The following is a 22,483-nucleotide window of genomic DNA, read 5'->3' on the forward strand; positions in this document are numbered from 1 at the left end:
AATGTAGGTGTATTGGAGTATTCGAAAACCAACAGACCTAACAGTCATGACATGCATGCTGCTGATTCTGTGTAATCAAATCAATAATTGAAGAGGCATATTCAAAATAATAGCAGTGTGGAGTTCAATTAGTGAGGTCATTCAGTCTGTGAAAAAACAGGTGTCAAACTGGTGGTCCTTATTTAAGGATGAAGGGAGCAAATGTTGTACATACTGGGTATAGTGCATTTCTCTCTAAAAATCTTAGTAAAATGGGTCGTTCCAGACATTGCTCAGAAGAACAGTGTATGCTGATTGGAGAGGGGAAAACATGTAAAGAAGTGCAGAAACGAATAGGCTGCTCAGCTAAAATAAACTCAAATGCTATAAAATGCCAACCAAAACCAGAAAGACATGGAAGAAAACGGAAAACTATCATTCAAATGGATCAAAGAATAGCCAAAATGGTATAGACTAAGTCCATAATCAGCTCCAGGGTGATCAAAGAAGGTCTAATGTTACCTGTGAGTGCTGTAACAATTAGAAGACGCTCATTTATAACAATTTGAAGACATTTTTTCCCCATTGTTAAAAAAAAAAAAAAAGACGTGCTGAGGAGGTTACAGTTTGCTAAAGAACACATTGACTGGCCTAAAGAGAAATGGTGCAACATTTTGTGGACTGATGAAAGCAAGTTTGTTCTTTTTGAGTCTAGGAGCTGCAGACAATTTGACAAGCGACCCCCATACACTGGATTCCAGCCAAAGTACATTGTGAAGACAGTGAAACATGGTGGCGCAAGCATTATGATGCATAAGTAAGGATCAAAATAGGGCTTATAATGACTTAGTGAGATAGTGCTTCCTTCCTGTGAACACGTCCAAACCACCACTGGGATCCAAGATTAGAAAAGCAGACTTTGGTCACCCCATTGGAGATATGGACCTTGCATCAGAGTTTCAGGGGCTGTTGCGGATCGCCCTTTCAGTAATCCCCAGGATTGTGTCTGCGGATCAATACCTGGAGATCAGGCAGCAGAATCTGGTGGAGATCTGGATTGGAGCCCTCTAGGATGCTGGTATACACCAGGGCAGGTTCTTTCCAACTCCGGGGGAACGGGTCAGTGACCGACGGTAGTTGCGGATGCCATTCCTGGGAGAGCAGCCCCAGGAGCAATGGGTGTCTGAGTTGGACAGACTGGTCCAGCAGGAGATATTTAGGAGAGACAACAGAATGTTCTCCGGAGGGATAGGACTTTGCTGGCCCTGGATTGCTGTGGGAGAGCCTTACATATGTGTTTGTGTTTAGCGATGAAGGGGAACCTATTCTTGAGGACCTGCGAGAATACAGGGGTCTCAGATCGTAAACCTGATCTGGAATACTTGCTAAGGAAAGAACAGCATCTGGAAAGAGCATACAGGGAACTTCTCCAGCTGAAGCACTGGCAACCAGAGGGTCAAAGACCTCTTCCCTACACTTGTGGCAGTTCCGGAGGCACAGTGTGAGAAGGCGACGGTCACTCCCCAGCAGCAGATTAGGATCCAGAGGGAGAAGGTAGAGGAGGTGTTTGTCCTCCCTCCCCAAAAGTCAGCCAGGATGGAGGAAGTGATCTTCCCTCACCACCAAGAATCTGTGCACCTGAGAGACAGTACCAGAGACATGTCCTCTCAGCAGCCAGATGAGGGTAAAGGAGATGGAGCAGCCGGCTCCCCTTCGATGCAGCAGACGGCACCCCAGAATGATGCCACAAACCCATCAGAAGAGCTGGCAACAGAGCAGCGTTCTGCTGGCTTCTGCCCTCAACTAGCAAAAGATGGATTTATTGTGGTATTGGATGGGACTGTGGTCTTCACCTCTAAATCCCAGGGATGCTGGGCAGTCAGCCCAGATCCCCAACAGCATGACAGAGTGAGCCCAGCCACCCTGTCTTCTCTCGAGCGGCTGAAAGGACTCCAGGGAGAAGGGCCAGTCCATGCTTCTTCTCAGCAGCAGGTACGTTCTACGAGAGAGGCTGGGTGAGTAATGCTCTGTTCGCGACAATTTGTTTGGGGTACTGTGTGTTTGGGTACGGGCATTGGAGGACTGGAATTACGGACTAACTTCAAGATCAACCCATCTGAGGTCTCCTCTTGTGTTATTCTCCTTCCGAAAGGGGAGAGATGTTTTGGTTGGTTGGCCCGTTGAATCCAGCTTACCCTAGAGAAGTTGGGAAATCCCTGTCTCAGCTCCCCAGGTCCCTCTTATGTGTAAGTCATGTCTATTAGGGCACAGGGTGACTGAGAAAATGATGGACAACTACTTAATGGACACTGAGACTATGGTTTGGATTACTTCAAATGGGATAGTAATATTTATCCACAATATCCCTGAAGAAATCTATGATACGTTAATTCCACTGTATCAGAATGATGGAACATTGTATGAGCTTTACCACATAGCCTGTTGTAGACCATTGCCATGCCGTCTAATATTCCTGATTAATCAAAGCATTGCTTAGATGTGGAAGCCATGGTTAATTGGAACACCTATTGTCTCTGCTAGCAAACCCTTGTGGGATGTGTTTATACTTGTAATAATGTGTCCTTTGTACTCACTGTTGTAGGGGCCAAATAGTCTAGTCATCCAGGCTGGGTTAAGTGACTAGTTAATTAGCACATGTTAATTATGTTTCTGGTTACAGTTTGTATTTTTAGGGTAATATGTCCCCCTATGTGAGTTTGACAAATAAACGTTCCAGTTCTCATACTAGCTATTTGTTTGCTAGTCTTGTATGTTATGCGGCTATAATATCTGATATCTATGTTCAAAACTGGAGTAAGCAGCATACTGACGGAAGCACTCAAGCACAGTGTGGGTCGGTTCTGTCAGTACTTTCCTGTCATTTTGATCCTCACTTACATTTCAATGATATTGCTTACAAATGGATTGCACATGATGAATGGATGTACAGCAAGGAGTTAACACTTTCTCCTAATATCGGAGTCGAGTGGACACATAGTGGAAATGTGCATTTGGAGTCTGGTTGCTGATCTAAATTAGGAGTTGGCCAACCCACTGGTCATCCTAACCTTGTGAGGCGGTCCACCTATTGCTGATTGACACAGAAATTGCCAAACGATCCATGCTTTGAGCTTGTTACATCTAGTTTCTGGTAAGCAGATTGGGTGTAAACACGGTGGTGTGGTGTTCTGTCTTCACACTGAAGCTTGTGCGGGGCTCTCTCTTCCCTTCAATTTATTTGTTATGGACTGTAATCTGAACATGTCTTTTTAGAGCTGCATACGAAATTTATATGTTGATTTTATGCTGGCTGCTATTGTTTGTTTATTAATTTCTTTTTTAATGGTTTTAGTGCGGATATTCCCTGTTGTACTGTATGTGTATATATACAGTAAATAGATGCAGACTGCTTTTTTTTTTTTTTGGAAAAGCCTAATATTCCTTTTTCTTCACTTTCTGTAAAGTAATAAATTTGAAAGATTTTTCTTCATTTTTCTTCATGTTTTGATTTGGAATAGAATGTGCAGTGTTCCCAATGCATTTGTGTGTATAGAAATAAAAGCTATTCTAAGGATTTTGAGCTTTACTCACTTTCTTAAAAACACTGCTATTATTTTGAACACAATTGTATATAATATGTTGAAATTAATATGTTGCAAATTAAAAATGTAAGCAAAAGATTACTCTCATGCCATCAACACCTTTAAAAAGTAACTCCACCCAAAAGTGGGTTGAGCCTGGTGAGCTGAATCAGCCCTTCCCTATGTTTGATACTCAAACAATGAGATGTAATTCCCAACACTGTTCTTATGCACCTGGGAGCTTTGAGTGTCCTTGGTACCTTTGCATGCTTCGACACCTCCTATTACGTTTCTTTATAATGTAAAATAAATATAACCGGGACCTGTGCACCTGAAAACTTTGAGTGTTTTGCTACTGCACTTCAGCATGTTTCTGTGCCTCCTGTTACATTCCTTAAACCAGATGCAGCCATGATGGCTGCATTTGGTTGGGAGAACCATGAACAAGTGCAGAAATCTCACACCAAGAGGCATAATAAACTGTCAGATGGTTTAATTCTCCAGCATCTGCCAAACATGAGATATCGTTTTGGGTTGACTGAGTGAAGCCTCTGTTGTTCAGTCTGGTGAGAAAGTTGGATATTGAGGTATGATGTATAGAATAGTAATGAGGACTTCAGTAGATTGCTCTCTCTCATCTCTTTACATAAATCCTGTATATCCAACCTGTCTTTCTGTGTACTCATTGAAGAGCTTCTACCTCCTTCCAGCATGGCACCACTCCCGATGAATTCATCCCAAAGGAAATGAGTAACTGAACTAATAATGCAAACACTCTTCTAAACCTCCCAAGTGCCCCCTTGAAGGCTCTTTCTGTGAGCTTGAATTGGTTGTGTAGAAGTAAGTGAGGGAGATGTCTGGTGTATTATTTTGCACCATTCACACTCTGGCTTTCTTTAATGGGTTAGAGGTGGGAAGCCCTTTGTTTATGTCCCATCTCTTCACAAAGATCACGCATTGTGGGAACATTCAAAGGCTGTTGAAGAAAATTGGATTCACATATTGTCACTTTCCTAACATTACAAGTAAAAGTGATTTCTAATCTTTCTGGATGACGCTTTGATGTCTGTAGGGTGTCTGTTTTAATGCAGTGGTGAAACACAGGACACCCAGGCTGTATTGCCAGAGTACAATTGCTATAATGCAGGACGGTGGGCTTCACACAATAAAATAGATGGTGGCCTATATGCACAAGCCTGGCTTTGACATATTGCATACCTTTTGATCTCAAGAAACAGTTTGTGATCTGTAAAGTGACTTGTATTCAATACAAATTCTTAAAATGCCAACAAGGGAAATTTACTGCCTGTGTTGGCTTAATTAGCATTTATATTGCAGTTATTTTAGGTTCCAAATACTATACCATATGCCTTCGCCAACAATTGCGAAATCTGGTGTTGCCAGAATAATTACATTTCTTACATGGTCCATGAATAGGACTGCAGTCTTGTCACATATTTTGCATTGTGTAATCTTTGCCCCACTTCCAATGCGTACAGGTAAGGCTGCACTAAGGACAGTGCTTATTTATTATGGGAGGCCACATTTGTTCTTAGTTTTCACACATGAGATTCCAGACCTTTTGCAAATGCAGATTCTTTTGCTAATGGAATTTAGGGATGCATAAAAAACTGAGATTGAAAAGAATGATATGTATAACGTGACCATTGGCTGTTATGGTGAAATTGTGGAATTAAGTATCTTTTCTTGTCTAGAATTGGTCAAATCATTGTGCTTTCTTCCTATTCCACAGACGTAACAAAGGAAGAGAGAAGTTCCCCAAAATCAAGGGAAATCCCTTACGAACAGGTGTTTTCATTAAGAGATTTTCCCTCCCCTTGAAAAATTTCAGATTTGCTCTCATATTCTGTACTGATAAAAATAGTGAAAGACCCAAGAAGGCGCACAGACAATGGTGAAAAACTCCTATGGGTGTGGTATTCAGGAGACCCCCAAAAGAGGTTTTTGATGGAAATGGGATTCCAGGGAAACCAAAAAAGAAATCTCTATATCGGATTGCCACTGAGCCGCTTGCAGCACTAAACCAAATCGCAAAATGATTTATCCCATAATAAACTGAACAAAAAAATGTGTAGAAATATATATAACAATAACAAAATGACAGTGCAGTCCAAAGGAATAAAGTCCACAGAATAGAAAACATATATCCCAGTGCAGTGAATAATCGCAAAACCGGGCCTTCTGTGCCCCAATCCTCAATGTGAAAACCTTCCACCAAAAATGACTGCTTACCAGAACATATGGACTCGGTTACCCATGCAGGAACTGGGTCAACCACGTTTGGAATGTGTCCAGGAGTGGTACTAGAAGACTCCAAACGTTTCCACACATAACGCAATGAATCTACTCCACATAGATTGGTGTCAAAACAGTGTGTTGAACCATAGAGATAAAGAAAGGCTCCACATAGTGTAAAACTGGATCTCCAAAATGTATTTAAAAAGGTAGAAAACTTACATCATTCCCAATAAACAAGCGCTTGTAACATCATCCATCTGGGGACCCCAGATGATGTCTTTGAACATGAAACGCATTGCATTTCTTACCATTCAGGCCATGATCTTGTATACTGGATGATCTTACAAGCGCTTGTTGGGAATCATGTAATCTTTTAAAATACATTTTGGAGATACAGGTTTACACTATGTGGAGCCTTTCTCTTTTTTACTCTGTCCAGCCAGAGTAACTGCCTATCACCTGGAATCTCCTCCATGCTCTTGAGACTGTGCTGGGAGACACCGCAAACCTTCTGGTAATGGCACGTATTGATGTGCCATCCTTGAAGAGTTGGACTGCCTGTGCAACCTCAAAAGGGTGCAGATAGCGCCTCATGCAATATAATATATATATTTTAGCAAAGACTCTGGAGAATAAAATGGCGGCCCCTTTCCCTTAAAAAACTCTTTGGTTGCTTTCGCAGTATGCTTCGGGTCATTGTCCATCTGCACTGTGAAGCGCCGTCCAATGAGTTCTTAAGCATTTGGCTGAATATGAGCAGATAATATTGCCCGAAACACTTCAGAATTCATCCTGCTGCTTTTGTCAGCAGTCACATCATCAATAAATACAAGAGAACCAGTTCCATTGGCAGCCATACATGCCCACGCCATGACGCTGTGGTATGCTTTGGATCATGAGCAGTTCCTTTCCTTCTCCATACTCTTCTCTTCCCATCACTCTGGTACAAGTTGAACTTGGTCTCATCTGTCCATAGGATGTTGTTCCAGAACTGTGAAAGCTTTTTTAGATGTTTGGCAAAAACTCTTATCTGGCCTTCTTGTTTTTGAGGCTCACCAATAGTTTACATCTTGTGGTGAACCCTCTGTATTCACTCTGGTGAAGTCTTCTCTAGATTGTTGACTTTGACGCACATACACCTACCTCCTGGAAAGTGTTCTTGATTTGGCCAACTGTTGTGAAGGGTGTTTCTTCACCAGGGAAAGAATTCTTCGGTCATCCACCACAGTTGTTTTCCGTGGTCTTCCGGGTCTTTTGGTGTTGCTTAGCTCACCGGTGTATTCTTTCTTTTTAAGGATGTTCCAAACAGTTGATTTGGTCACACATAATGTTTTTGCTATCTCTCTGGTGGGTTTGTTTTTGTTTTTTCAGCCTAATGATGGCTTGCTTCACTGATAGTGACAGCTCTTTGGATCTCATATTGAGAGTTGACAGCAACAGATTCCAAATGCAAATAACACACTTGAAATGAACTCTGGACCTTTTATCTGCTTCATGTAAATGGGATAATGAGGGAATAACACACACCTGGCCATTCGACAGATGAGCAGCCAATTGTCCCATTACTTTTGGTCCCTTCAAAAGTGGGAGGCACATATACAAACTGTTGTAATTCCTACACCTTTCACCTGATTTGGGTGTAAATACCCTCAAATTATAGCTGAAAGTCTGCAGTTAAAGCACATCTTGTTCGTTTCATTTCAAATCCATTGTGGTGGTGTATAGAGCCAAAATGATTAGAATTGTGTTGATGTCCCAATATTTATGGACCTGACTGTGTGTGTGGTGTGTGTGGTGTATGTGTGTGTGTATGTGTGTATATATATATATATATATATATATATATATATATATATATATATATATATACACATATACACACACAGATACATACATACATATACACTGCTAAAATAAATTAAAGGAACACTTTAGCAGGTATAGCATCAAGTCAATTAACCACTTCCTGCAAATTCACATAGATCTACATGATCTGCAAGAAGTGGTTGTACTGAGGTGGACTTTTCAGCAAGACCATGATCCCAAACATAAAGCCAAGAAAACTCTCAATTGGTTTTAAAGAAAGGAAAATAAAGCTGCTAGAATGGCTCAGCCAATCACCTGACTTGAACCCGATAGAAAAATCTTTGGAAAGAACTAAAGATCAGAGTTTTTATAGAAGAGGCTCACAGAACCTTCAAGATTTGAAGACTGTTTGTGTGGAAGAATGGGCATAGTCACACCTGAGCATTGCATGCGACTAGTTTCTCCATACAGGAGGTGCCGGGAAGCTGTCATTACCAACAAGAATATTGTACCAAGTATTAAATTTGAAGGTCCTTTCACACGAGCGATCAGATCCGCTTGTCAGTTTTTTAGGCGGACCTGATCGGATCCCCCATGCATCCCTATGGGGCAGTGAATGTCAGCGGAGACATGTCCGTTGACACCCGCATCCGATCCTGTCCGTGAAATCCAGACGGATGGAAACCCTATTTTCCATCTGTCCAGGGGATCAGATCGGATGGGATCGGATGAGAGCGGACAGGCGATCCGCTCTCATCCGATTCCCCCATAGAGATGCATGGGGTTCTGACACCTCCCTCTCCGCACACGGAGCGGAGAGGGAGCTGTCACCTGCCTGCTCATGTATCGATCCCTCGCTGAGCAGCACGGATCCACCTACGGAGGCGGACCGAGTGAAAGAAGCCTTAGTTAGCGTGTGTAATACTATTTCCCTGTGTCATTCCATTTTTATTACACGTAACTTTATTTCTGAACTTATTTGTTTTGGTTTCTTTGTATGTATGGGTTGTTACCGACCTGTGGTAAAATATAATTTCAGTGGCATGTTTAGAAATAGATTTACCTAGAAAAATGGTGACATGTTCAATACTTATTTTACCCGCTGTATATGCTGTAGATATATACATTGCTGGTGGACACCATGGACCAGTTTTGAGAAGCAATGCACCAGTGAAAGACTCCTTCAGTCTCTGTAAGCCATGTGGCTCTATCAGTCCAGGAGACTGGTCGAGCTTTCAAGGACATTTTGTTCTTTAATTGGAGGTTTCCTGTGACATAAGTCAGTTGCACATGTTATTCCTTAAACCTGCCTGCAAGACACTGATTGTAAGCATCACCTCAGACATAAGGTATTGCGGGTTATGACATGTCTTCTTCAAAGATAATTGAGCTGTCATCTAAGAGTGTTGATTAACGCCTCTCTCCGATATTTCAAGTGAGTCTGTGAACTGGCAGCCTTGTGTAACCTATTGTTTATGTTAATTGCTTTTTCAAATTACTTAATTTCAGATCTGAACCATAACTTTTCTTAAAGCAGACCTTATACTGGCTCTTTAGTGCCGATTCATTAGTGCAGATTAAAGTGACAAAGCACCCAGTAAAATATGTACCTTGAGCATATAATTCTTGATTAGAAGCAGCATAGCACTTCCACGCAACTGACAGTGCCCTGGCACCCACTATTCTAGCCTCACACAAACCTACCAGGGGTTCTACATCATCATGGGCATATCCTGTCCAGTCTGATTGTGTTGTTATGCTCAGGGCTCGACAAACCCCGGGTGCCAGGTCGCATTGGCAACTAGAATTAGCGACCTGGCGCCTGGGGTGCACTGCAGGAGGTGTCCTGTCCCTTTTGCGCAACCCCCCCCCCCACCCACTCCCCGAGTGCACAGACTACCGCTCCATCCGATAATTGAGGTCACGGCTTTTCGGCCTTCTTCAGTGAGAGAACGGGGAACTGGCGCCCTCTTGTGGTGGCCGGGAGTTTGACAAGCAGTCACTAATGAGCTGTTTCCCCTGCCTGTCCTCAATGTCTGCCCATCTCCTTCCCAAGAGTTTGGGATGTTTTTGCAGGCTTCATCTCCCTGTCTACTTACCTTTGCTTAAAGGTAAGTGGACAGGGAGTGTGGTTATTATTATTATTATTTATTTATTTTTTAAATTATTAAAAAAAAAAAAATCTTTTTCTTTTTTTTTCAATTATTATTAAAAAAAATAATTTTTCTTTTTTTTTTTTTTCAATTATTATTAAAAAAACAAAAAAAAAACTGGCTCCTAACTTTTTTTAGCTTGCTCCCAGATTTTAGGCAAATTTGTCAAGCCCTGGTTATACTGATCACCAGAGGGGTTGGATCTAGGAAGGGGAGCAGCTGCAGAGTAATAGCTTGTACTTCACTACTATGGTAGCCAACTTGCAGGCCCACAACGCTGTGGAAAGACTGAAGATATGGGCCTAGGCAAAAGAGCAGCTGCATTATACCTAATACAAGTGCCATATCATTCACAACTGTCTTGTCTTACACTGTCTAGATTTTTAAGTTGCCTGAGTCTGTTACTGCTTTAAGCCTCCATCCAAAACATTTTTAGATTTAGTGGAAGAAGGGTAGTTTTTTTTTTTTCACATTTCTGCCTCGCTTGAGTAGCTTTCCTTCCCTTCACTTCCCATATGAAAAGAAAGTTGTAGATGTAGTGTGACATTTAAATGACTCTCATTTAGGTATGAAGTCACCTAGATCTTTTTAAAGAAAAAATAAATACATACATGCACATTATGAGGATGGATAAACTAACTGTCTCATACAAGACATACAGGACTGAGAAAAGAAAATACCAGGGGGCAGTCAATACAATGTGATCTACCATTTACAACCAGTCATTAAATGACCTAGGGTAGTGATGCCAAACTTTGGCACCCCAAATGTTTTGGACCTACATTTCCCATGATGCTCATGCCCTCTGCAGTGTAGCTGAGCATCATGGGAAATGTAGTTCCAAAACATCTGGGGTGCCAAGGTTCGCCATCACTGACCTAGGGTCAAGTGTGTGTAGATAAGTGGGCCCTGCTGGCTTTGTACTTGATTCAGGTAACTGCCATTTCCAAGGGAGGTGATCAGTCAGGGATTCGCTCAGAAACATTGGTGCTGTAGCTAGAAAAATGAAATGGAATACATAAGTAGGGGTTAAGGAGTGAGAAGGTAGCGTAGCTTCTCCAAGTGCTCCATGTTTAGATAAAATTCAAACGTCGGTGCTGTAGGTTGACAGTTAGTTCCACCATCCATCCTCATAATGTAAGTTCAGAAACCCACTCCCTAATGTGCAGAATTGTTGATCTCCCGTGTCTAGGGAACAAAGCCCTGCCTCTAGAAAGGAGGAATCAAAAGAAGCCAAGACAGTTGTAATGGATTCAGTCGCACAGAGCTTGAAGCCTGTTGTAACCTAGGCTAGTTTGCTGCTGCATGTTATTGTAAATTCTGCATGATGTGGACAACAGACGTCTACCTATATCATTCATAAGGAAAGTCATTGGGAGGCACCACCTGCAATCATCAATTACTAATTCTGTTGCCAATTCTCTTGAAAAGGCACTGCCAATGTGGTGATGTTTGCACAGACAGGAAATGGGGCAGCAAAACTGCAAGTTCTGAAAAGGGTTGTCACCGTGTAGCCATGTAGTACAGCAGTAAAAAGTGATCCCCATAACTATGTACATTACACAAAAGTAGGGCCAGCAAGAGTCTCCCTCTGTGTTTCATTGTGTATTTAGCTGTCTGGCTCGATCTATCCTTTAAATAACATTATGATCTTATTTTGTAAAGTCATTTAATTATAAACTACAGACTATATTACGTCTCCATTCTTTGTTAAACTTTTTTTTTTACTTATTTTCCTAAATTAACATCTTGGGTGTGTCTCCACTCTTTCCTGGCATTACGATTAGACTGATTAAGGTGTGGTGTGTACAGTATACATTTCTACATAGCTCATGTTTGGAGAACTGGAAAATTGAACTCTCTGAGCTGTGAAACGATGTAAAATAATGTACAAAACAACCAGTGTTTTTTTATACTTGATATTTTGTGATTCTGTTGTGTAACTAGTTTTGATGCACCTTCTCTGACCTTAGAGCAAACCTGCTCTTTGCATATGCAGAGTAAAGCCTCGTACACCCGTGTCGAAAATCGGCAGGGAATTTTCGTCCGACGGCCGATCTGCCGATTTTCGGCTTGTTAGTATGATGCTTCCGACAACTGACTCCGACTTTTTGTCTGAAAAAAATCTGGTGTGCAGGCTATAAAATTTTTGTCCGCAGTCAAAACACGGCCGATTTTCGTGCAGTCAGTACAGATTTCGACAGGGAAAAATCTAATGAGCAAGACTGGGCATGCTCAGAGAAGAAAGAACACAAAGAAAGCAAACCAACACATGACATCACTTCTGAAGTAGAATTTTGTTGGGCGAGAAAATTCGTGTGCAGTCTAGGCACATTCCAACCAACAAAACACCACTCTGGGCAAAAGACAGACGATCGGTCGGCCGATAATCATTGCGTGTGTACTAGGCTTAAATCAGCAGCTTCCTTTATTGCCCCCTGCTTTCAGCAGCACATACTCACCTTTGCTTTGCTCCCTCTGTGGTCTGTTCCACTGCCAGCAGTAGGGAAATGGAAACTCTGTGAAAAGTTCCAAGTCACTGTAGACAGAACTTGCACAGTGCTGAGGACTCCTTTATCTGGCCTCATGTGATACTGCTGAACCAATCATAAAGCACCTGTATTGTTACAAGAGAGGACGACAGTAAATTATATTATTTACCGTACCAGGAAGTACAGTGTATTTTATGTATGTGATGCTGAGGATGGTGGGTAAAAAAACAAACCTGTTGCATTCATAGGCAAAGAACAGGTTTGGTTTATGCTTCTCCCTAATTAAAGTATCCTTTTGGCCAGGCCTTCTTTCCATTTAGACTATTCAGGGCCAGCTCAAGTGCGTCTGCTTGCAAAAAGGACACCTGTTAAGAAGGTAGGCTGAAACTTGTAATTCTTTGGTAACAAGTTGGTCATACATAACCTAGATCAAGTAGGATGCGGGTCTCCAGTGGTAGGTTGGCCATGTGTGACCTTAGATTATCTAAAACGAGTGTTCCTGGCAATAGGTGAGCAGTACTGTCTGTGGCAGTAGGTGGGTCACGTGTAACGTTGATCATCTGAGGTGAATGTTTTCAGTGTTAGGTGTGCCATGTGTGACCTAGATCATCGAAGATGATGGTGATAGTGGAAAATTGTGTTCTCATCCACATACAAACTAAACTTTTCACCCTGCATTAAAAATGTAATGAATGACAGACCTGTGAGACTGGTTTGAGGTTCTATATATATTAGTGAAAACAATCTGTGCAATCACTGTGCACACAAAGTGGAATAACCAATTAAATTAATTATAAAGATGTTTAGCAAAAACCAGTTGCTTGCTGTGACACCTAAACAGTGATTTTACCCCATATCAGTAAACAAATGATATAATAATGGTGCAAAAATAAAATATGGGTATAGTTGCGCTAAGAACACTTATAAAAATAGGCGATTAAACGCACAATAAAAAACCTATAAAAGCAGCTACACTCGGATCATACACTGAGCATGATAAATGATAAAAGAATAAAATATGTAGCGCTAAAACATTAAGAAGAAAGTCCATAAATAAAAGTCCATTTCCACCAGTGATAATGCACGGCACCAATTTGCAGTAAAGTGAAGAGAATCCACCACCGAAAGGAGTGTCCAAAACACGCTTACCAGATATTTATGTATATTGGGCCTTGAACTACCATAGAACTGCAACACCCTTGGTAACGAATTGGACCGGACCACTTCACAAAGATGAATCCCAGAATTGATACCTTGACAGTATGCCTTAGGGGAGCCACTCAAGAAAATAAAATGAAACCCCTCATAGTGCAGTACTTTCCATATACTTTATTGGAGACAAAGTAAAGATATATAGCACTCACATTTAAGAAGGGTATAGTGTGCACATCACACGCCGACCTGCGTGGTTCCAAATCGGATATCAAGGTAGCAGCCAATGTCCTCTATTGCATGTAGGCGTCCAACAAGGGCATGGTGCAGCGCAACAAATACCAATTTAAAAATTGTCCATAAATGTATCCATATCTCTATGCTCCAATAACCAGTGTGCTAAAACAATGTGCTCCTGAATATCCCTGTGCATGCAGATCTAATAGCACTTTAAGGCGTCTCCTGCTGGGACCCAGGACCCTCAATGACTCCAGGTATGTGGATGCTTAATTAGGAAAATCTCGTGGCTCTCTCCCCAAGATGCGAAAGTGGGATATGGAAATTAGATAATAGAGGACAAATAGTGCTCTCTGTATATACTCGGTTTTCATATAAACTGTAAAAGGTAGCATAAAAACACTCATATAAAAAAGAGAGCCATGTACATGATACTATTCCTGATTGGGTGGTGGGATTTCCATACCTTTGATGATTTTAATGCGCTTTTTAAAACTCATCTTCTCACATCCTTTTTAATCCAGATAGCATGTTCTGACACAGCCGTTTATATGCACAGGGCATAGTCAGTATGGGGTTGACTTACTAAAACTAGAGAGTGCAAAATCTGGTGCAGCTGTACATGGTAGCCAATTGGCTACTAACATCGGTTTGTTCAATAAAGCTTTGACAAAAAAAAAAACTGGAAGCTGATTGGTTTATATGTAGAGCTGCACCAGATTTTGCACTCACCAGTTTTAGTAAATCAACCCTAATCTTCAAAAAAAAAAAAAAGACTTAATACGGTTATTCAGATTAATAGGAGTAGTCAAGAAATAACTGAAATACATTGTGTTAATAAATATATGATTTTACATTTGACCATGAATACACTTTTTTTTCAGGAATCGACTTCTGGTCGTCGAAAAGCCCTCGCCACCAGCAACATTAACATGAAGCAATACGCAAGCCCCATGCCTACCCAAACAGATGTCAAGCTGAAATTCAAACCACTGTCAAAAAAAGTTGTGTCGGCCACTCTTCAGTTCTCACTCTCTTGTATTTTTCTAAGAGAAGGCAAAGCTACGTAAGTTTTGTTTTTTCTCGGTCTGGTTCTACTCTGTTGCTGCCTTGTTTGTTTAGCAGAACTGTAATAGAGCTGAACTCAAGGCAACCATCCTAGGCTTAGGATCTCAATGTTATGCCCCATAAACACATCCTAAATTACGCTTACAGCTACAAGAATGCTCTATGTAAAGCATGGTGTTTTTTGGCCTACAATCTATGTGTATCTGTAAAGTACAAAACACAGTGCAGCAAAATACTGTACTTTGTCATCCTTAAACCTATTACATTATGAGTTACACAACTTTGATGTTATCAGAGAGTATTCTTACAGCCACCTGCTTCCTCAAGCCTTGATTTTGTTTAAAGTGTCACTAAACCCACATTATAAAAACTATCAAAAATTGCTGTATTGCATGCTGTTAATAATCACTCAGTCATTATCAGATTCATTTTTTGTATTCCGTAAAAAACTTGGTTGATCCTGCTGCGCTCTATCTCCCCCTTCTGTTCATGCCCCCAATTCAGCCGGGGATTTGCAGTTGTGGTGGCAACTCTGCACAAGCTCAGTTTTTTTAATGAGTTTCTATCCTGAGCATTTCCTCCCTATCACATCTGAGCAGCCCATGTGACTATAGAGTCACACATGTGGCAGTATACACAGTGGTAAATGACAGTCCACTCCCTCCCTCCTCCTCCATACCCACTAACCAGCTAAACACAATGGGGATGGGATATTACATGTGGATTAATGTTGACTTTACCTCCCTCTTATTCTAAGACACAGACCCTTGAAGCGTGACACAGCCTGTGACTGGCAGAAATCCACGCACACCATGTTATTGCCAAAAATAATAAAGATTTGATTTAAAATATATATTTGTATGCCAATTAAAAACCGTTTATTGATATTAATTATTTATTTTTACTCTGTATTCCAAAGGCTGTTTTTATATATTTTGAACATGTGACCAGCAGTAGAGGACTAGAAGCTCCTCCTGCTTATGTTTCACTGCAGACAGGCTGGGAAAGAGTAGGGTCATGTGACAGCTGTATAGCGATTCTGAAAAAGGTTCTTAGATGGGTTTTTTTTTAATCAAAATAATTAAAGGGTCATCATCCTCAAACAGAAATAGAAGGGACAATGTAAATTGAACAGTATGTGTTTAGTATCACTTTAAGGCTTCCACAATGTTTCCTGACACCAACTAGCTGGTTTTACATTTCCATATTATAATTCATACAGAAGAATGACCAGAGGCCCCTGGGTCCCATTCATTCTTCCAGACTGTTACTGCATGCTCACACTAAAACAGCTAAAAAGCAGGGCCAAACACTGTGCCCACTTAATAGTCCCACTTTTATAAAACGTGTCTTGGCAGTTATGGTTTACATGGGCAGTATGGTTGGTTTTTGGTTCCACACAAACACCACTCACAAGAGAACACCCATGAACCCCCTCGTGATTAATTACCTGCAAGGGCTGCTGGGACATGTCATTCAGGCTGCTATGACTTCAGAAGCAAAAACCTCTTTTGATACACTACAATTTGCCATTTTTTTAAATGTCGGAGCTGCTGCACTGCAGTATGTGACCCAAATCTTTAAAAGTAATACAGCCTCTGAACTATGTTTTAAATCAGGGGTCTCCAAACTTAAGTACTAGTGCCACATTGTATATTTTACAAATATATTGCATGTCAAAGTAAATCCCTCCCCCCCCCCTTTACATCAGGGTCCCTATTAGAGTCCCCCTTACATTAGGATCCCCACCTGAAATCCCCCTTACACCAGGGTCCCCACTAGAGTGCCCCCCCTTAAAGAAGCTTAAGCTGACCTTAAGCCGCCCTCAATCAATGCACATATACAGGATACACCACAGACCGTAGCTGGGGGCCAGATAAAATCTTTTAGTAGGGCGGATGTGGTACACGAGCTGTAGTTTGTAGACCCCTTTTTTTAAATAAAGTATTTCCACATATCCTTTTATTACTGCTCAATGTCTGTAAGTTGTGCTTTTTTATGGAGCCTAGAGTACAGATTGTAAGTATATACAGCTGCAAGAAAAAGTATGTGAATCCTTTGGAATGATATGGATTTCTGCACAAATTGGTCATAAAATGTGATCTGATCATCATCATCTAAGTCACAACAATAGACAATCACAGTCTGCTTAAACTAATAACACACAAAGAATGAAATGTTGCCATGTTTTTATTGAACACAATGTAAACATTCACAGTGCAGGTAGAAAAAGTATGTGAATCCCTGGACTAATGACATCTCCAAGAGCTAATTGGAGTGAGATGTCAGCCAACTGGAGTCCAATCAATGAGATGAGATTGGAGGTTTTGGTTACAGCTGCCCTGACCTATAAAAAACACACACCAGTTTTGGGTTTGCTTTTCACAAGAAGCATTGCCTGACGTGAATGATGCCTCGCACAAAAGAGCTCTCAGAAGAGCTACGATTAAGAATTGTTGACTTGCATAAAGCTGGAAAGGGTTATAAAAGTATCTCCAAAAGCCTTACTGTTCATCAGTCCACGGTAAAACAAATAGTCTATAAATTGAGAAAGTTCAGCACTGCTGCTTCTCTCCCTAGGAGTGGCCGTCCTGTAAAGATGACTGCAAGAGCACAGCGCAGAAGTAAAGAAGAATCCTAGAGTGTCAGCTAAAGACTTACAAAAGTCACTGGCAAATGCTAACATCCCTGTTAGCGAATCTACAATACGTAAAAAACTAAACAAGAATGGATTTCATGGGAGGATACCACAGAGGAAGCCACTGCTGTTAAAACAAAACATTGCTGCACGTTTACAGTTTGCACAAGAGCACCTGGATGTTCCACAGCAGCAGTACTGGCAGATAAAACCAAAGTTGAGTTGTTTGGAAGAAACACACAACACTATGTGTGGCGAAAAAGAGGCACAGCACACCAATATCAAAACCTCATCCCAACTGTGAAGTATGGTGGTGGGGGCATCATGGTTTGGGGCTGCTTTGCTGCGTCGGGGCCTGGACGGATTGCTATCATCGAAGGAAAAATGAATTCCCAAGTTTATCAAGACATTTTGCAGGAGAACTTAAGGCCATCTGTCTACCAGCTGAAGCACAACAGAAGATGGGTGTTGCAACAGGACAATGACCCAAAGCATAGAAGTAAATCAACAACAGAATGGCTTAAACAGAAGAAAATACACCTTCTGAAGTGGCCCAGGCAGAGTCCTGACCTCAACCCGATTGAGATGCTGTGGCATGACCTCAAGAAAGCGATTCACATCAGGCATCCCAAGAATATTGCTGAACTGAAACAGTTCTGTAAAGAGGAATGGTCAAGAATTACTCCTGACTGTTGTGCACGTCTGATCTCCAACTACAGGAAACGTTTGGTGGAAGTTATTGCTGCCAAAGGAGGTTCAACCAGTTATTAAATCCACGGGTTCACATACTTTTTCCACCTGCACTGTGAATGTTTACAGTACAATAAAAACATGGCAACATTTCATTCTTTGTGTGTTATTAGTTTAAGCAGACTGTGATTGTCTATTGTTGTGACTTAGATGATGATCAGATCACATTTTATGACCAATTTGTGCAGAAATACATATCATTCCAAAGGGTTCACATACTTTTTCTTGCAGCTGTATATACTTACAATCTGTACTCTAGGCTCCATAAAAAAGCACAACTTACAGACATTGAGCAGTAATAAAAGGATATGTGGAAATTTCTTGCATCTGTATACTTGATGTTGTGGGGGTGTTTGCTCAGTGGTAGTACTTACTTGTGAACTCTAGAAATGCTGTTCAAAGGCCTTGCTTGCCCACTATATATATATATATATATATATATATATATATATATATATATTCTTTCAAACGCAATTAAAAAAAAAAAAAAAAAACACTTCGCTGAATTAAAAAAAAATAAACTGTACCGTTAGTCCAATTTTTTTGTATATTGTGAAAGATGATGTCACGCCAAGTAAATAGATACCTAACGTGTTACGGTTTAAATTGCACACTCGTGGAATGGTGACATACTACTGTACTTAAAAATCTTCAACACTTTAAAAAATGTTTTAACGGTTTCCAGTTTAGAGTCACAGAGGAGGTCTTTTGCTATAATTATAGCTCTCTTTGACGATTTCAGCAATACCTCACATGTGATTTGAACACCGTTTTACATTTGCAGGCGTGACTTACATATGCGGTTTTTTTTTTTTTTGGTTCGTGAACACGGGGGCGCTTCAAAAATTTTTTAGTTATTTTTACCAAATTTTCTTTTTTCTTTTTTCCACTGTTCCTTTAAAAAAAAAAATATCTCTTGTGTCTGTAATAGGCATTGACAGATACTTTTTATGGAAGGATCTGTGGTCTGCATTCCTCCTTTGCACTTAAGTATTCAAAACGCCCAAATCTGCATTTTTGAATACTGTCATTTTTTTTTTTTTTTAAATCGGCGCCATTGGCAGACGAGTAAATTAGAAGAGACGTGACGTTGCTTCTGGGTTACTTCGTCAGAGACCCAATCGAAGCTGAGTCCAGTTTCGTTTTGGAATCTGACCAACCAGCAGACGTGCTGGCTGGTCGCTCGGGTCTCCCGGTTGGACAGGAGACCCAGGCAAAGTGTCAGAAGGCGGTGGGAGGGGGGGTGGTACGGGGACGTCTTCTCCTCTCCTTATAATAACAACAGAGTGGCTGCTGGGCCGTATCTGTTATCACAAGAAAGCCGATCGTCTTAAAATCGGTACCCGGGTAATGCCTCTAGCTGCAGGCATCACCCCGGTACAACCCCCTTCTTCAAGCCAACATACAGGTATATGCTGCCTGCAGACTGGAGGTACCCAATAACCTGGTGCTCTCCTAGAGCACTGCCAGGGGCGGGATTCACCATCAACCTCAAGCTCAGTGTCTGAGTGAGCTTCCAGGTCTTCTCCAGCTTGTGTTGGAGACCACGCTAGACTGACTGGATTGGTCACTGTTCCTGAGTGAGTATTTATGTGGGAATTCAATTTGCTGCCTATACAACTAAAGGCGGCATCCTGCCTTTCAGAAACCTTGATCCAGCATAACTACTCATGAGAATTGTTCCCACCAAATAATACGCAGCAACAGCCCTGAAAAAGGGGGAGCTTAGTCCCCTGAAACACGTTGGCTTGATGTACATGTTGCTAATTTTAAATAAATGCCCACAAATTATTTTTCAGAAGTCACATTTCTCTGGGCACTGGGTGCTCCTTTCTTTTTTTATTTAGGTCTTCTCCAGGGACAATGCCAGGCATTTATACCACACTATAACTTCTTCTTCTAACTAACTGTGAGATGGACTTGTCGAGCCTGCTATTAGCCTCTTGGTCCAACTATCCTAATCAATTGCGCTCCAATTCCTAGCGCTCTGATCTGCCAGGGGAGATGCATGCAAATCAAGGGGTTTTACAGCATCAGACATCTGTCATCTTTAGCCATACCACTTTGCAATACCACGTTTTTAGACATAACTGGTTGCGATACCACACTCTCACTACAGTGTACTCGTTTCGCTTTATTCACCACATAAGAATTAGCATTTTTAGCCTTAGCAGACTACATTAACCCATTGTCACCATGAGTATGTTTATTGTCAGTCCATGTCATGTTTACTTTACTATCTTTAGCTCTTGCCTCTCCATTAAACACATTGTACAGAGGCATGTTTCTTGACGTTTAGCGGGTCTCCCAACCGAAGTCATTCCAATATCACAACGGACGGTCTTACTGATAGTCTTGGCATTCGCTGCAGCACTGATGGTCTTACCCACTTGCCTAAGCGGTCTTGCCCTCTTCTTTGGCTTATGCTGCTCCACTTCACTACAGGTGGACACTTCTTGCTGCTCTGTCACTAGCTGCACCCGCACTGTGCAGACATACATGCTCTGGCTGCCCCATGCAGCCTCTCTGACTCCTGGGAATGGATTGGGGTCCTCCTGGCCCCTATGTAGAGACCTCCTGTCTCTCAGGTGGAGCTGTGAACTGTTGTCCGGTTCTACTTGGGCGTGTTCGGAATCCCACCTGCCCCCTCCTGCCAGGAAGCCGACATTGCACACGGCTAATCCAAGGCAGTGAGACGTTTCCCGATCTGTGCAGCTGAGGACCAGGAGATGTCTCACTGCCTGTTATTAGCCCTGTGCAGTGCCTGCTCCCTGGCAGGATCGGGCAGGTGGGATCCCGAACACGCCTGAGCCCATTCCTAATTGTAAGGGCTGTGAACACCTGTACACTCAGCCTACTGGTTTCTGGTTAGACCTGGACACAGGATTGGAGACTCCTTCCCTCTCAAAGCACTTCTACAATACATATGGGGTAGACACATTTTCTCTTCGTCTAAACACACTGTGCTTTTTGCTTAGTATAAAGAGCATTTACATGCTGCTGTTATCGCTGGTATATGTCTGTGGACTAGGTCTGACCCATAAAGACTCTTTGAAAGCTATACACTTTCTGGGTAGTTTACCCTATAATTTATTTGATCTCAGAAGTTGTTTACCATGCATGGTCACTGTTTATTTTACATCTAGCATCCAAAAGAAAAGTCCAGAAATCTGTATGTAAAATACACGTTAGGATCTCCTTAAAGCTGAATTTCAATATTCTTCCTTGTTGTCCATAACCAGTTGGTTTTCCTATTACTCTCAGGAGTCGGCTTTCCCAGTGCGAGCCTAACCCCACTCTTGTGGAGGTCCTGGGAATAGCATATACTATGTGTATTCTTCATACCATGTAGCGATTAACGTTGTTATATATTTTTTACAATGCGCATTTTTGAAAATAGTACTTATGTGTTGTATTGGAAGACTCATTAATTCATTTATCTGCATATGTGCTTGTTATATGTGTTGTATTCTTTAAATAAATAAAAAAAAAAAAAAAAAAGCTTAATATTTCAGGAATTCAACCACTGTCTAAAATTTGCTGGCTTACTATGGGTTAACTCACACGAGATGCATGCTACCTTGCGGACTTCTCTCTCTCTCTTTTTTTTTTTTTTTTTATAACTAACCATTTTACTGAGCACTGGGAGTACAGCTATCACTATACTGCCAGTGCTCTAACAGGAGAGGCGCTGCCCCTTCCTTCCCCTCTGCTTCCCATTCACAGAAGGCTTTGTATTTTGCAAATGGGTTCACATTGTTCAAAGCACCCTGTGATTGGGCAGGAGGAGGGGAGGGACAGGCAGAGAGGCTGCATATGACTGCAGCTTTAGGAGTAGAGACCAGCAGGTTCAGAATCTGATTGCTGGAAGTATAGTGATAGCTGTACTCCTCGCACTCTGTAAAAAAAAGAATGGGGTCTGCTCACCATTTAGTTAAAGAACTCGCTGTGTTAAATAAGGCTTTTTCATGAATATTGCCGACGCCTGTAGATGCTCTGGAGCACCAGCTGTTGTCACATTTAATGAAAAGGTTAATGTACAACAATGATGCTTTAAGCTATTTTTTCCCAGTGTTTTGAGCATTCATTTATTACAGTTTTTATTGTTCTTAAATAATGAGAGTAGAAGAAAGCCATAACTGTGGACATACATTCTCACTTCTTCCCAGCGCAATTTAATTTGTGGATTTATGCAAATATTTTGCTTTTCTTTTTTTTTTTTTCTAATCTTTTAGCCCCCCTCCTCCCTCCCTCTTTCTTTTATCTCTCCTATTCTTTACTACATTATGAAAGTTCAGTTTTGTTGCCTGACAACATTTAATTGTGTTCTATCCTGCAATCATCTCTGCGGGTATTAACATGTGCGGA

General features: G+C 41.4%; 1 protein-coding gene across 5 annotated transcripts in view; it reads left to right on the forward strand.

Annotated features, from left to right (window-relative positions):
* Positions 1 to 22,483, forward strand: part of EHBP1 (EH domain binding protein 1) — a 739,122-nt gene that overhangs the window by 222,066 nt on the left and 494,573 nt on the right. For all 5 annotated transcript variants that reach the window (XM_082251356.1, XM_082251359.1, XM_082251357.1 and 2 more), the window contains exon 6: positions 14,544 to 14,725. In XM_082251356.1, coding sequence (XP_082107482.1) covers positions 14,544 to 14,725 — 182 coding nt within the window. The remainder of the gene's footprint in view (positions 1 to 14,543; positions 14,726 to 22,483) is intronic.

The sequence above is a fragment of the Pelophylax lessonae genome, assembly GCF_965119305.1.
Source record: "Pelophylax lessonae genome assembly, chromosome: 3".
Lineage (NCBI taxonomy): Eukaryota > Metazoa > Chordata > Amphibia > Anura > Ranidae > Pelophylax > Pelophylax lessonae.